The sequence below is a fragment of the Pleurodeles waltl genome, chromosome 8 (assembly GCF_031143425.1).
Source record: "Pleurodeles waltl isolate 20211129_DDA chromosome 8, aPleWal1.hap1.20221129, whole genome shotgun sequence".
In the NCBI taxonomy this organism is placed as follows: Eukaryota; Metazoa; Chordata; class Amphibia; order Caudata; family Salamandridae; genus Pleurodeles; species Pleurodeles waltl.
The window spans coordinates 1,076,662,816-1,076,676,483 of NC_090447.1; the positions used below are offsets into that span (position 1 = coordinate 1,076,662,816).

The 13,668-nt window shown below is 42.2% G+C and overlaps 1 protein-coding gene across 4 annotated transcripts in view; it reads left to right on the forward strand.

Moving 5' to 3' along the window:
* DIAPH3 (diaphanous related formin 3) overlaps positions 1–13,668 on the forward strand; it is a 1,960,340-nt gene that overhangs the window by 765,473 nt on the left and 1,181,199 nt on the right. For all 4 annotated transcript variants that reach the window (XM_069205304.1, XM_069205305.1, XM_069205302.1 and 1 more), the window contains exon 14: positions 6,340–6,404. In XM_069205304.1, the coding sequence (XP_069061405.1) occupies positions 6,340–6,404 (65 nt within the window). The remainder of the gene's footprint in view (positions 1–6,339; positions 6,405–13,668) is intronic.

Genomic DNA, 13,668 nt, shown 5'->3' on the forward strand with positions numbered 1-13,668 from the left:
CTTCTGTTATTTGGCCCAGAAATTGTAGAATTTGCTTTCCATTCACCTCCGTCCGGACTCCAACTACTTTAAAATTCATAAAGATATTAATCTCCGAATAAGATCTTGTTAATTTTCAGCTAAGCGCCAGGGCATCCTCTTTTGAGTAACTGTTGCGCACTACAAATATGGATTATCATCATATGTGGTCCAGTGAAGCCCGTGGAAGGATATTGGCGTTTTTTTAGTGAGTAAATTGGCTGGAGCATGCCCTTGATTGGAGGTAGGTAGACAAAGACGCCACTCCACTTATGCTGGTGCTCCTACACCCTCAACACCGCTTTGTCTATGAATTACCTTGAGCCAACAGAGACGTAGTTGGATTTGCCTCTCTGTTGTACCTCTTTCTCAGCTCCTCGGTTATCTCTGTTGGATTCCCGTCCGGAGTGTCATTGAGTAATATCAGTAGTAACAAGTGGTTAAGACTCTCCGAAGAAGCCAGAAAATCAAGCATCAGTTTCGTCCGAATCTGTACAGCTAGATTAGAAGGAAGGCCTCTACTTAGAAGAAAAAAGGTTCCTACCTTTTCATTTGTACAGTGTGCCCTTTATGCACGCTTTGTAAACTGAAATACGTGCTCAATAGGATATATTGTTGGTACCTACTCTGGAAAAGCCATAAACAGAAAATTATAGTAGAGCAAAGTGAGTTTAAAGAGAAATGATTTCAAAGCAAGTACATTGGATCATAAAATGGTCCAGCCACTTCTGCAGCCCCACCATTCTGGCTGTTTCTCCTCACTACAATATATTTACTGCCTATAACTTCTTATCAACCTGGTTGTCTATTGTTTCTGTCCTTGCTGTTCCATGGGATATTAAATTACACTGCAGATGTACTCTGTCCTTGACAATCTCTCAGCCATTGGTCTACTGTGTCCTCAAATAGTAGCAGACTTTGACTGCTACTCTAACTCCTCCACACTCACATGACTTCCACCTGTAATCCACTAAATTGTTCTGCATTCAAAGAGCACTAAACCACTGCACTGCAACATAAATGCAATACTGCATTAACCCAGTGTAGTGCATGATAGGATACTAACTGATCATGATAATATGTTGGAGTACTAACGCCATCACGTTGACCTGCTCTCTAACAAAGCTAAACCACTACACTGCATCCTATGAAGACTAGTCCACTGCGCTGCTTGTAAAGGCACTAACCTACAAGATTGCTCTCCATCCTACGAACACTAATTTGCTACACTGCATGCTAGTATGGCACACTGCTGAACTAATGTTGATTATAAATAACTGTTGTAGCATCCACTGGCTTACTTTGAACTGTCATAAACACACTAACCTATGACATTTAACTAAATTGAAGGGACATTAACTCACTGTGCTGTATACTGGAAGCACTAACACCCACCACATTGTTTCCTTTAAAGACCAACTTACCATGCAGATTTTTGGGGACTGTAACCCATGACACTACACCACATTCTAGTTAGTCCCTCTCTCCTGTGCAGCTAATAATATCTCACTTTGCTCAGAATTTTGAGGACAATAAACCACTGCACCACACTCATTTTAGGAACACTAAGCTGCCACACAGCTATTTGACCCCACAGCATCTAAGGACACTAGCCCAACTTATTTCAATTTAGAGACATCAGCCCCACTGCGCATTGTCGATACTAAGCTGCTACGCTTGCACTGTATCATATTGAGTTTGACCAGCCTCACTGGGATGCATTTTTAGAATTCTTACCCTCTACACCCCACTAAAAAGGCTCTAACTGGCACGTTGACATGCATCCTACAGACAGTAACCCACCACTCTATAGCTAAGGCACACACATAGATCTGCTGCGGTGTCTGGCTAGGATCCAGTCATGTAGTAGCACTCTTGCATGACTAATCTTAAAAAAACAGCCTTTTGATGCTCCTCATCTTTAAGTAGTAGTCCTATAAACATATCTGTAACTAGGTAGCCTATAGAGCAGAACTGTTGTCATACCTAATCAGAGTAAACTAGTCTTGCATGGCGAGGTCCAGCTTTAACTATATCGCCTTAGTACAGTGGTCTTCAAACTTTTTAAAGCTGCGCCCCCCCCAGTTGAAAAATAAGTCTTTGGGCCCCCCCTAAGAATTTGTCACTATTATTTTAGAAAGATGGCAATGTTTAAATATGTCTAAACCTATTTAAACATTGCAGTTAAGTACTGTTACCTTTTTAAAACTGCAATAACATGCTTCTGCTTAAAACAAATTCATGTTATCTGCATAATATTTCTTTTGGACAGAGTTTGGTGCCTCCCCCCCCCCCCCCCCCCCCCCGGGATCACTTGAGGCCCCCCTAGTGGGGCCCGCCCCCCAGTTTGAAGACCTCTGCCTTAGTACTTGTGTTGTGTGTCTGGCTGTGGTTCTTTGTAAACACTGTCCTATATCCAGAGAACAGCTCTATGTGGATTTACCAGAACAGGCTGTAGAAGATGGCTTAAGTTGCGGAGTCTCGGGTAAAAATGTGTTTGGAAAACATAAAACAGCTGAGGAACAGTATTAAAAGAGAAATGAAATGGCTTCTCTCCAGACTGGTTTATAATCCTCTTGTACAAGAACTCAACTAAGTTGTCTGTGATCGTTTTATTTACAAAGCCACACAGCATGAATGAGTTAATACATCTTTTTAGTTGGAACCACGTACAGCAGTGAGCTTTTTATTTTCTAGTTAGGCTCTCAGTTTATCACGGTGTCTGCGTAATTCAGAAGTGACGAGTGTGTACAATCTTGGCATGTGAATTGAGAGAGAGATAGGCGTAAAGCTGACTATCGGAGTAGGACCTGCTTTTAGACGAACGCTTCCTGAAGAAATAGACCGTTTGCAGGGCTGAGTTAACTCTGGATAAACTGTTGGTCTAGATGTGTAATTAGCTTTGTAAAACAGGGATTTTCGAGGTAAATTTCATAGAACTTCTCCTCCATACCGGATTAGATGACAGTCGGGTCTTAAAAATAGAGCAGTGATCAACTGCTTAGTTTGGGAAGGAGCTCCGATTCGATTTGGAAGCAATCACAGCTTAATTATATGTAGCTGTAGTTTATTTTACAGTTTTTTTGTGAATCTTTAGCTGGATTGTATGTGATCGGAGTCTTGAGCTCAGGAGCGTATCTGGAGCACCAAGGGGTATCAGATGTCTACAAGCATGAGAGTTCCCTCATATCTGAAGTATACAACGGAGCGTTAGTGTTAGATATGTTTGATTTCAGTGTTTGTTTGGTGCCACCTTAGCAGAAGGCAGTGGTCGGCCAGCAAGTAACGTTGGTTTCTACCTGTTTAATCTCTAACTACCGTAAGTGTAGCTATAATAAGAAAGTTTGGCTGCTTCTATCTGCTGGGTACAGGTGGTCCTCCTTTTGATATACGTGGCTTTAAAAAGATGAGCAAGAGCTCTGGGAAGAAGTTGTTTATTTGTTTCTCAGACTGAGAGTATCCAACTGTACCTTGGGTCCCTACCTTGATTAAATTTGTATTATTAACTTGTGCTGAAGTTAATGTATGTTGCCTACTGTATAGTGCTAGCTTCTCTTTCTACATGTGTTGTGTAGGAATCGTCATTGACTCCACCCTAGCTCTGTCTAGCTCCCGAGGAGAGAACGTGCTAACTTTGTTGGCCTGAGAGTGCTATAAGCACACTTTGTCCTTCCCTCTTGTGAAAACATGCATCTCCTGCTTGTTTATGAGCTTGTTGTGATCTGCATAGATGTAAGTGCTACGTGTTGTCAAGACGGATGTGGTCCTCTGTGCGTTTTTTCTACCTTGTGAATAGGATAACAGGTGCAAATGGTGTTTGGGGCTTGATGGATTGTGCACATTGATTTGTTCATATGATGCTGTGCATAGCCATGGTTGAAAAAATGTTGGCGTTTTATCTATTCAATGTTGTGCTTAATACCTGGTCTGTTTTCCTTTGACGTTCTACAAATAATCATGCAGTCAGAGATTATCCACGCTGTTCGTGTTACGTGTGGTTTGAGGGACTATACATTCTCTTTTAGTGATACCTCTTTGTATTGGCCTTTACTGTGACTCCTCGTACCCCCAGAGACCTGTAGAAGAAAATGTAGGCTTCTTTTAACATAGATCCTGGTTGCAATGGGTGGAATTTAAAGGTTGCATAAAGATGCCCACATAATAAATGAAGCGTGAAAGAACATGTTGTAGTACATATTGTTTTAGATGTGTCATTGTTTTACTTCAATTTATATCTAAGCAGTGTTGTTCTATGAGTAGGGAACCAAAATATTGTAATCAGAATATTGTCTGATTTTAATATTTTGTTTTAAATATGTTTCTCAGAAATTGCCCCATTTAAATAAATATTATAAATCCACACCCGATGGTATGAATTCTTTGTACATGATCTTTAGTTCAAAATAGATCTGAGTATGTTTGTATATGATATTCTGATATACAAGTTTTGTTTGCCATGGACAAGCCATGCATCCATTATCAAGCTAATGGGAACAAAATTATTTGGCACTGCTTATGTATTTGTCTTCACTAGCATTGAAATTTCTTTCATGCAGTCCAACTTCCCCAGTCTTGAACCTAGTCAAACCTAGCATAGCTAGTGGCTTTGCCAGTGCTTGATAATATTTTATTCTTCTCTTTGATTCCATAGATGTTTGGCAGAATCCAGTGCTTAGTTTTTCAGACTTGAGGTTGTGGCAGATCGTCCTTTTATTAAAATAAACAAGCACTGCTCCCAGTTTTGATGGGTCTGACTTGGAACTAAAAGTGCCTCTTACGTCAGTTATGAGTTTAGGCACTCAGTAACTCCATATTGTATTGTGCTAGCTTTTAATATATATATATATATATATATATATATATATATATATATATAGTATGTAAGGATCTCCATTGCCTCCACCCTAGCTTTGTCCAGCACCTGATGAGATCAGATGTGTTAACGTTGTTGGTCCGAGAGTGCAATTGCACACTTTGTCCTCCCCACCTATGAAAACATGCATCTCTCACTTGTTTATGAACATGCTGTGATCAGCATAGATGTAAGTGCTCCATATTGTAGACTGAAAGGTTTTACCACTCATCCTTGTACTCATACATCCATTCATCCACCAACTCAGTCTTTCATTTACCCACGCAATAAAACACACATAGAAACGCAAGAAGCATGTGCAAGATAAATTGGCGCAATGAAAGTAGAAAATGGAAAAATGCTGCTAATAAATTAGAGTGCTCAAAGTCGAAAAATAAAATCCAGTTAAATGTGGCGGGCTTATGGTTGTAATAAGAAGAAAGTAAGCAATTAAACATAGTAGTGTGAAGTGAGCTGAGATCTGACACACAAGTTGAAATAGTTGGATTTACTATACCAAGTAATCTTGTCATTAATCACCCCAGCACACGCCGAGCTCCTCAACTGCCACTAGCTCTGCTGCTCTCGTTTCACAGTTCCGCAAAAGAATCTTAAAGATTTTGACATCACATAAGTTAAAAAGTAGACAGACTAATGTACAAGACTTTACAAATGCTCAAATCAAGAAAAGAAATATGACTGGTGATAATTGTATTATGAGAATACTACATTGTGGCTGGCCATCTTGAATAGGTATTGTGTGCGGTGATTCAATCTTTTGAAATTTCAGTATGGCTGTGAAGTTTATAAGCACAATCTTTTACACCTAGGGTTTGTTAGTGGGGTAACCAATTGCGGTAAACTGTGAGCTTCAATATAACAAAACACACGCCTTCAGGCTTTAAACAATTGTAGTATCGTTCCTCCTTTAAAGATTTCTTGTCTTTAACATTTGATTTTCAAAACAAATAAGTGTGGTCTACTGGCACTGTTGTATCGTTCTATAATAAATAGGCCTGTGTCATCTGACCGCCGTTCTCAATGAACCAATCAGGGCTACAGACTTGATCATTGGCTTCCATCATAAGCAACTCGTGCTTAATTTATTAAGCATACGTTTTTTTCTAAAGGCTAAATGAGCAATCTTTATCAGTTGAAGCACATGCCTTATGCTAGTCAATATCTTGTAGAGAGGAAGGTCAATATTTGGGTGGAACCTAGGCCCCTCTCTTAGTACTGCTTTTAAGTTTTTTTTACTGGTGATCACATAAGCCAGACTTAAAAAGACAATAAATGATGGGAAAACAAAACCAGATAGTCTAATTATAGTATCCCTTTTTGTGTTACTTGTTTGCAAATCAAGCACTGGAAGGATGCATTTGAAGATGAAATTGATATGCAGGGTTGTTGATACCATAATATGAATAACGTATCTTTCACTGAAACTATTAATCTGTAATCTTTTACAGATGTATGTGTTGAAAATGCAAAATTAGAGGAATTTGAAGAAAGATGTACAGATCTTACCAGAAAAGTAAGTCACTTTACATTGTTTCTAACTATGCTAAAATGTATTAGAATGTTAGCCCGACTTCCTATGTTTTGTTTTATTAACAGGTGCACTGCTCTTTAGTATTATCAATTCATTGCATTCTAGGAATGATGTGCCAGCCGACCTCCTCATCTGAAGACATTATTTCTCCATCTTGGAGTCTTCATTGATAGCCTTAGACATTGAATTCCTCTACCCTGTGCAGGGTGCCAGACCGCTATTACTAAAAAAAAAAAAAAAAAAAAAAAAAAAAAAATATAATAATGATTTTTGAGTACTGCATTTTGCTGGCAACAATAACTACATTTAAAAAAGTGGAAATGCAGCGCTTTCTATTATTATAATTTTTTTTTCAATAAAAAAGCAAATATGTGCAAAGTGATGCAGTTATACGTGAAAGTGGTCTTCGATGCTGCACATTGATTGAGATATTCAATGTTTTACTTTAGTGAAATTTCCCATCAGGTAGAAATATAATTATATGCAAGTAAGTAACTTTTACTTTCAGACTATTTGTCTTCTGTGGTGCCCAATTAAATGGATGGTATGTACCTACAGGTAAATACCCTAAGCTTTTTATAGCATGTCATTCACCTGCCCCCTGCCCTTCATTCTTCAGGTTTACAGTATATCTTCTATTTTATGACTTATTTTTTAATAATTTTTTATTAGTTATATAACTTCACAGCATCATCACCAATTTCATAATATACAGCGCATCACATATAATTTGATCACTTCTTTTGCATGGCATATATAATTTGAAAAGTTATGATTTCAACAACATTTTGGAAACATAAAAGGAAATGAACATTTGTGTTAGACCTGTCCGCTCTTGCTGTAGTTTCCCTTGTATTTTTGGCTTCTGACCTCCTGTTTTTGATCCTGTGCTGTATTTCGTTTTCTTCTGGCTTAGGACTCTGCTCACTTTACCATTGCTGACCAGTGCTAAAGTACAAGTACTCTCTGTCAAAATGGTATTGGTGATTGGCTTATCTACAGTTGGCATATTAGATTTACTTATAAGTCCCTAGTATAGTGCATCCTGTGTGTAGCCCTGTATACATGTCTCAGACCTGCCACTGCAGTGTTTGTGTGGGTACTTTTAAACAGTTATTCCGACCTGGCAAGTGCACCCACTTGCCAACCTTTCCTTTGACTACATGTAAGTCACTCCTGGGGTAGGCCCAAGGCAACCGCGTGGGCAGTGTATTTAAAAGGTTGGACATGCACTGGTATCTTTTACATGTCCTGTTAGTGAAATACTGCTAAATTCAGACTTCATTATTGCAAGACCAATCTCTCCCATAGGGTTAAGTGGGGATTGCTTTGAAATATGTTTTCAGTGTAATTTCCCATTAGGCGCAGATACAGATATGTTTTCAGTGTAATTTCCCATTAGGCGCAGATACAGATATGGAGTTTGGAGTCACTTAACCATTCTGTGCCTCTGCTTGGCTGTGAAATACACATCTGTGTCAGGATGACAGTTGGGCTGTTTGTGAATTCACTCTAGTCAATCTCAAAAAGGGTGCTAAGGTGTGCCCTGCATTTCCTGATGGGTCTTCCTGAGCTGGAATAGTGGGAGGAGCTGACATGCACACCTGAATAGGGCTGTGCCTGTCCGTACACAATGCAGTCTCCAACCCCCTGGAGTGTGTCTAGGCCAGGGCTGGGAAAGGCTGGGTCTTGTGCTCTACAAAGACTCCTGTTTTAAGTTTGCTTACTGCAAAGACAGAAATGGGTATAAGTTCTGGACCTCGGACCCCATAAAGTTAGAACACTTCTGGAGTAAGGAAGAAGAGCTGGATTTGTAGGAGGGACTGCCACCTTGTCTGTTGCTTTGTTGTGCTGGCCTGCTTCTTCTGTCCTGGGAGTGAAAGGACTGCACTTTGCTTTCAACATCCTGCTTTCCATGGTTCTCCAAGGGCTTGATTTAAGCTTGCCTCCTGTTAAGAAGTCTCACGGCCATCAAAGACTTCATCTGCCAGCACCTGAGCTCTTCTGTTGAGAGCCCTATCCTGCTTAGTGATGCCAAATTCAGTTCCGGGCCCTTGAAGGAGGTTTTTGGTGCTACAAGAAGAAAATCCATGCATCGTCTCACAGCGTCATTCCAAACTGACTCATTTCTGCAAGGATTCAATGCATCATCATTGCACGCACCGGAGCGTGGTCCTCGCTTGTCTCATCGACCACTAATTTTAAAGCAGGCCCCAGCTTTTTGCTGCAGTGCATAAGAACCACTGCTGCGTGAGTATCAAGCACCGCATCACTGAAGTCTGTGACGCACAGCCTAGACTGTAACACAGCGCCTGCTTCATCACTGTGAGATTGACACATTGTAGCTTGACTTGTGACGTATCACCAACGTATCAGCCCTGGGCGACATTTTCTTCGGCACCGCATCGCAGAAAAGAAACAACACTTCGTGCCACAAACATTGTGTGTCATCTCCCCTGTGGTAGTAAGGAACTGACGCATCACCTTCCCTGCCTAGCAGTAAGGAACCGATCCATCACCTCCCATGCAACAGCAAGGAACCAGCGCATCTCCCACTCCTTCGATGCATCACCTTCTCTGTGGCCCGCATAGTCATTGTTTTTGAGGCACCCCAGGTACTTTGTGCTAAAAAGATACAACCATTGATTCCTATGGATTACGATTCATTTAAACCTTTAAAAAGTGATACTTTTAGGTGTGTATGCTGGATTTTTGTTGTTTTACTCTTGTTCTACTCCGATAAATATTGGCTATTTTGCTGAACTGTTGTGGAGTATTGTTGTGGTGCTTTCACTGTGTGTGTGTGTGTGTGTGTGTATATATATACAAATACTTTACACATTGCCTCTGAGATAAGCCTGACTGCTCGTGCCAAGCTACCAAGCGGTGAGCAGGGGTTATCTTAGCTGTGTGACTCCCTTATCCTAACAAAAGTGAGGGTAGCCACTTGGACAGAGTGCAAACCACTGCCAACTAGAGACTCCATTTCTACCAATTTGGAAATCCTTAATCCCAGACCTCACCAGAGCTCAACTATTCTACAACTGCTGATTACAGAACCAGAGGTTCCAGTGGGAGCTGCTGAACTTTTAAACTGTTAGTAAGAAGTTCTCAAAACCCTCTTGCAGTAACCAAGGCCTCGCACTGTAAAAATGTTTGATTACAATGTTCCCATGAGAAGTTCATCACAATCATCTTTCTCCAAATGGACCAGTAATCAATTATGCCATGGACCAGAAATGTCTGTAAATGTAAACTAACCTCTAGTAGCAGTCAAGTGTTGGATGGAGTTAGTGACCAACAGTGAATGAATTTACCAAAGGCTATGCATTAGAACAGAATTCTGAACTGGTTAGTTCCAAGCTAGGGAGTGAAAATTGAGTGGTGGCTATACATTCATGAAAATGTCTCTAGCTCAATAACTTGTTGTAGGAAAGTACCATCTTTCTTGGCATGTTACTCCCAATTCCTGCCTGTTTGTCAGTGTGTTTTGCTTGTCTCAGTGGGGTCCTGCTAGCCAGGACCCCAGAGCTCATAGTTTGTGGCCTAATGTGTATATTGTCAGTATGCTTAGCTGTGTCAGTGACGTTCTGCTAACCAGAACTCTAGTGCTTATGCTCTCTCTACTTACCAAATTAGTCACTATAGTTTAGTGACTTCATATTCCAATTCCAATTGGCACACTGGACCCCCCTTATAAGTCCCTAGTATATGGAACCTAGGTACCCAGGGCATTGGGGTTCCAGGAGATCCTTTTGTGCTGCATTTATTTTGCTACCCATAAGGAGCTCAGACAAACCTTTCTTCAGGACTGCCACTGCAGCCTGAGTGAAGTAGTGCACACACTATTTTACAGCCATTTTCACAGCACTTAAGTAACTTATAAGTCACCTATATGTCTAAACTTCATTTACTGAAGGCTAGGTGCAAAGTTACTAAGTGTGAGGGCACCTTTGCACTAGCAAAGGTGCCCCCACGCTGTCCAGGGCTGATTCCCCGGAATTCGTGAGTGAGGGGATACCATTACACGCGTGCACTACATGTATTTCAATACATATATGTAGCTTCACAATGGTATCTCCGAATATTGCCAAGTGAGGTGTCTAAGATCATGGAATTGTCCCCCCATTCCAAATCTGGTATTGGGGGGCCAGTCCCATGCATCCTGGGTGCTCCGCCATGGACCCCTAGTACTGCCAAATCAGCTCTGAGGTTTCCACTGCAGCCCCAGCTGCTGCCACCTCAGGCAGTTTTTTGCCCTCATGGGGACTGAGCAGCTCAATCCCAGGAAGGCAGAACAATGCATTTACTTTGGGGGGATGGTGTTACACCTTCTCCCTTTGGAAATTGGTGCTACAGGCTTGGAAGGGGAAGCCTTCCAGAGCCTCTGAAAATGCTTTGAAGGGCAAAGATGGTGCCCTCCTTGCATAAGCCAGTCTACACCAGTTCAAGGACCCCAGTCCCTGCTCTGGCGTGAAACTGGACAAAGGAAAGGGGAGTGACCACTCCCCTGTCCATCACCACCCAAGGGGTGGGGCCCAGAGCTCCTCCAGTGTGTCCCTGCCGTTAGCCATCTTGGATTCCAAGGTGTGGGGACCCTCAGGAGACCTCTGAGTGGCCAGGGCCAGCAGGTGACATCAGAGACCCCTCCTGATAAGTGTGCATACCTGGGTAAGTATCCCCTTTCCGGGCTATTTAGGGTCTCTCCTCTGGGTGTTTCCTCAGATTCAGCTTGCAAGACTCCTCCAGGAATCCTCTGCATCCTCTGCTTCAGCTTCTGACCGTCGGATCAACCGCAGACTGCTCAGGAACAGCTGTAACTGCAACAAAGTATCCAGGATGACTCCTGTGACCTGCAACTTCAGCTCCAGCCAGCATTTGCAACAGTTTCCAAGGTGTGCACGCTCTGAGGACTGCCTGTCTTCATCCTGCACCAGAAGAACCAAAGAAATCTCATGTGGAGTGACTGAGTCGGTTCTCTGCTCCTGCAGGCACCCTTCTGTGACGAAGACCGGTACTCTGGGACTCCTCTCCTGACAAAGAGCGTGCTCCCTGGAACACAGGTGGTGGACCGACGTGACCCAGACTGTCCTAAGGTCCAGCTGTCCAAATTTGGTGGAGGTAAGAGCTTGCCTCCCCGTGCTGCGACAGTACCCCTGTGCACCGCATCATCTCCAGCTCCTTGGGCTTTTGTGCACTTTTTCCAAGAATCATTCGTGCGCAGTGTAGCCCAGATCCCCAGCACTCCATCCTGGGATGCACAACATGCTGAGTTGTTCTCCGACGGCGTGGAACCTACCTTTGTTGTGCTGCGACAACCAAACTTTGCATCTTCTTTTTCCCTGTGTCCTGGGACTCCGGTGGGTGCTGCCTGGTCTTCTGTGGTCTCTCTATAGTGCTGAGAGCCCCCTTTGTCTCCTCAGTCCGAGTTGTAACCCCCAGGCCCCTCTTGGGTCCAGGCAGCGCCATTTTGACGCAAACCACAAATTTGCATGTACCAAGTCTTGTTGGCGGATCCAGCGACGCAAACAGCCTGCATCCAACAACTCGGCGTGGGACATCTCCTGCACAACTCAGGACCCGCAGTCATCTTCTTTGGTGCTCTTCTGTATGCTTCTTCTTACCAGAGAATCCACTTTTGCACCATCTTCTAAGTTGGCAGAGGCTCCTGTCCTTCCTGGAATCTTCTGTGACTTCTGGACTTGGTCTCCTCTCTTCACAGGTCTTCAGGTCCAGGAATCCACCGTTTGTTCATTGCAGCCTTGCTTGGTTCGTGCAAAATCTCTTTTAACGACTTGTAGTGTGTCTTGAGGAAACTTGGAGTACTTTACTCCTACTTTCCTGGGCTCTGGTGTACATTACTTACCTTTCATGTTTTCTTACACTCCCAGCGCCCCATCTACACACTACACTTGCCTAGGGTAGAATTTGTGACTCGCATTCCACTTTCTTAGTACATGGTTTGTGCTGCCCCTAGGCCTATTGCATTCTATTGAATTATCTACTGTTTGCACTATTCTATGACTGTTTACTTACCTGATTTTGGTCACTAGTGTATATATTGTGTATAATACTTACCTTCAGAAGGAGTATTGTCTCTAAGATATTTTTGGCCTTGTGTCACTAAAATAAAGTACCTTTATTTTTGGTAACACTGAATATTGTCTTTTATTGTGTGTAAGTACTGTGTGACTATGGTGTTATTGCATGAGCTTTGCATGTCTCCTAGTTCAGCCTAAGCTGCTCTGCTACAGCTACCTCAGGCAGCCTAACTGCTGGAACACTACCTTCATTTCACTAATAAGGGATAACTGGACCTGGTATAAGGTGTAAGTACCTTAGGTACCCACTACAAACCAGGCCAGCCTCCTACACTTCTTTTACCCATTTGTGAGCTGGATTGTATATAGCTTGAGCCTTCTTCTGGTACACAGTGTCTTTGTCTAGTTTTGTTCCATCTCAATGCAAGCAAACAAATAGAAGAGGACACAAACTGTGAAAGTCGGGATGAGGTTGAAATTGCATGACACTTTAGTGCTTTCATTGTAAAATTGTGTATTTTACCTGAAAAACAATTACCCATTGTTGGACCTGGCCTTTTCTGTAGTGTCGTCCCTAAACTTTTTCCCTCCCTCCTCCTAATTTTTGCTGAATTCATTTTTGTTTACTTTAGGGCCCTGTGCACTTTACCACTGCTAACCAGTGGTAAGGTGTCTGTGCTCTCTCCTCAAAACATGGTAGAAATTGCTTACACCCAATTGGCATATTTAATTTACTTGTAAGTCTCTAGTAAAGTGGCATTACATGTGCTCAGGGGTTGTACATTAATTGTTATTAGTGGGCCTGCACCACTAGTCATGTGGTCCACTAATGCCCTTTAAACAGTTCCCAGGCCTTCCATTGCAGAGGTTCTGTATACAGTTTAAACTGACATTTTAGCTTTGCAAAATACAACTTTTGCAGGCTTAAACCTTCCTGTTCAGTACATATGTCACACCTAAGGTAGGCCCTGGACAGCCCCAAGGGCAGGGTGCAATGTATTTAAAAAGCCGAATGTGTACTTCTAAGGTTTGCATGCCCTGGTAATGAAAAACATTTAAATTCGTATTCACTACTGCAAGGCCTACCTGTCTGATGGGAAAACATTGGAGTTGCCCTATTACATTTTATAAGTGTCATTTCCAAATGGGAAGGGATTACCAGTTCATGTTTGGTGTCTCTGGAATTACAATTTTAAATTCAAACT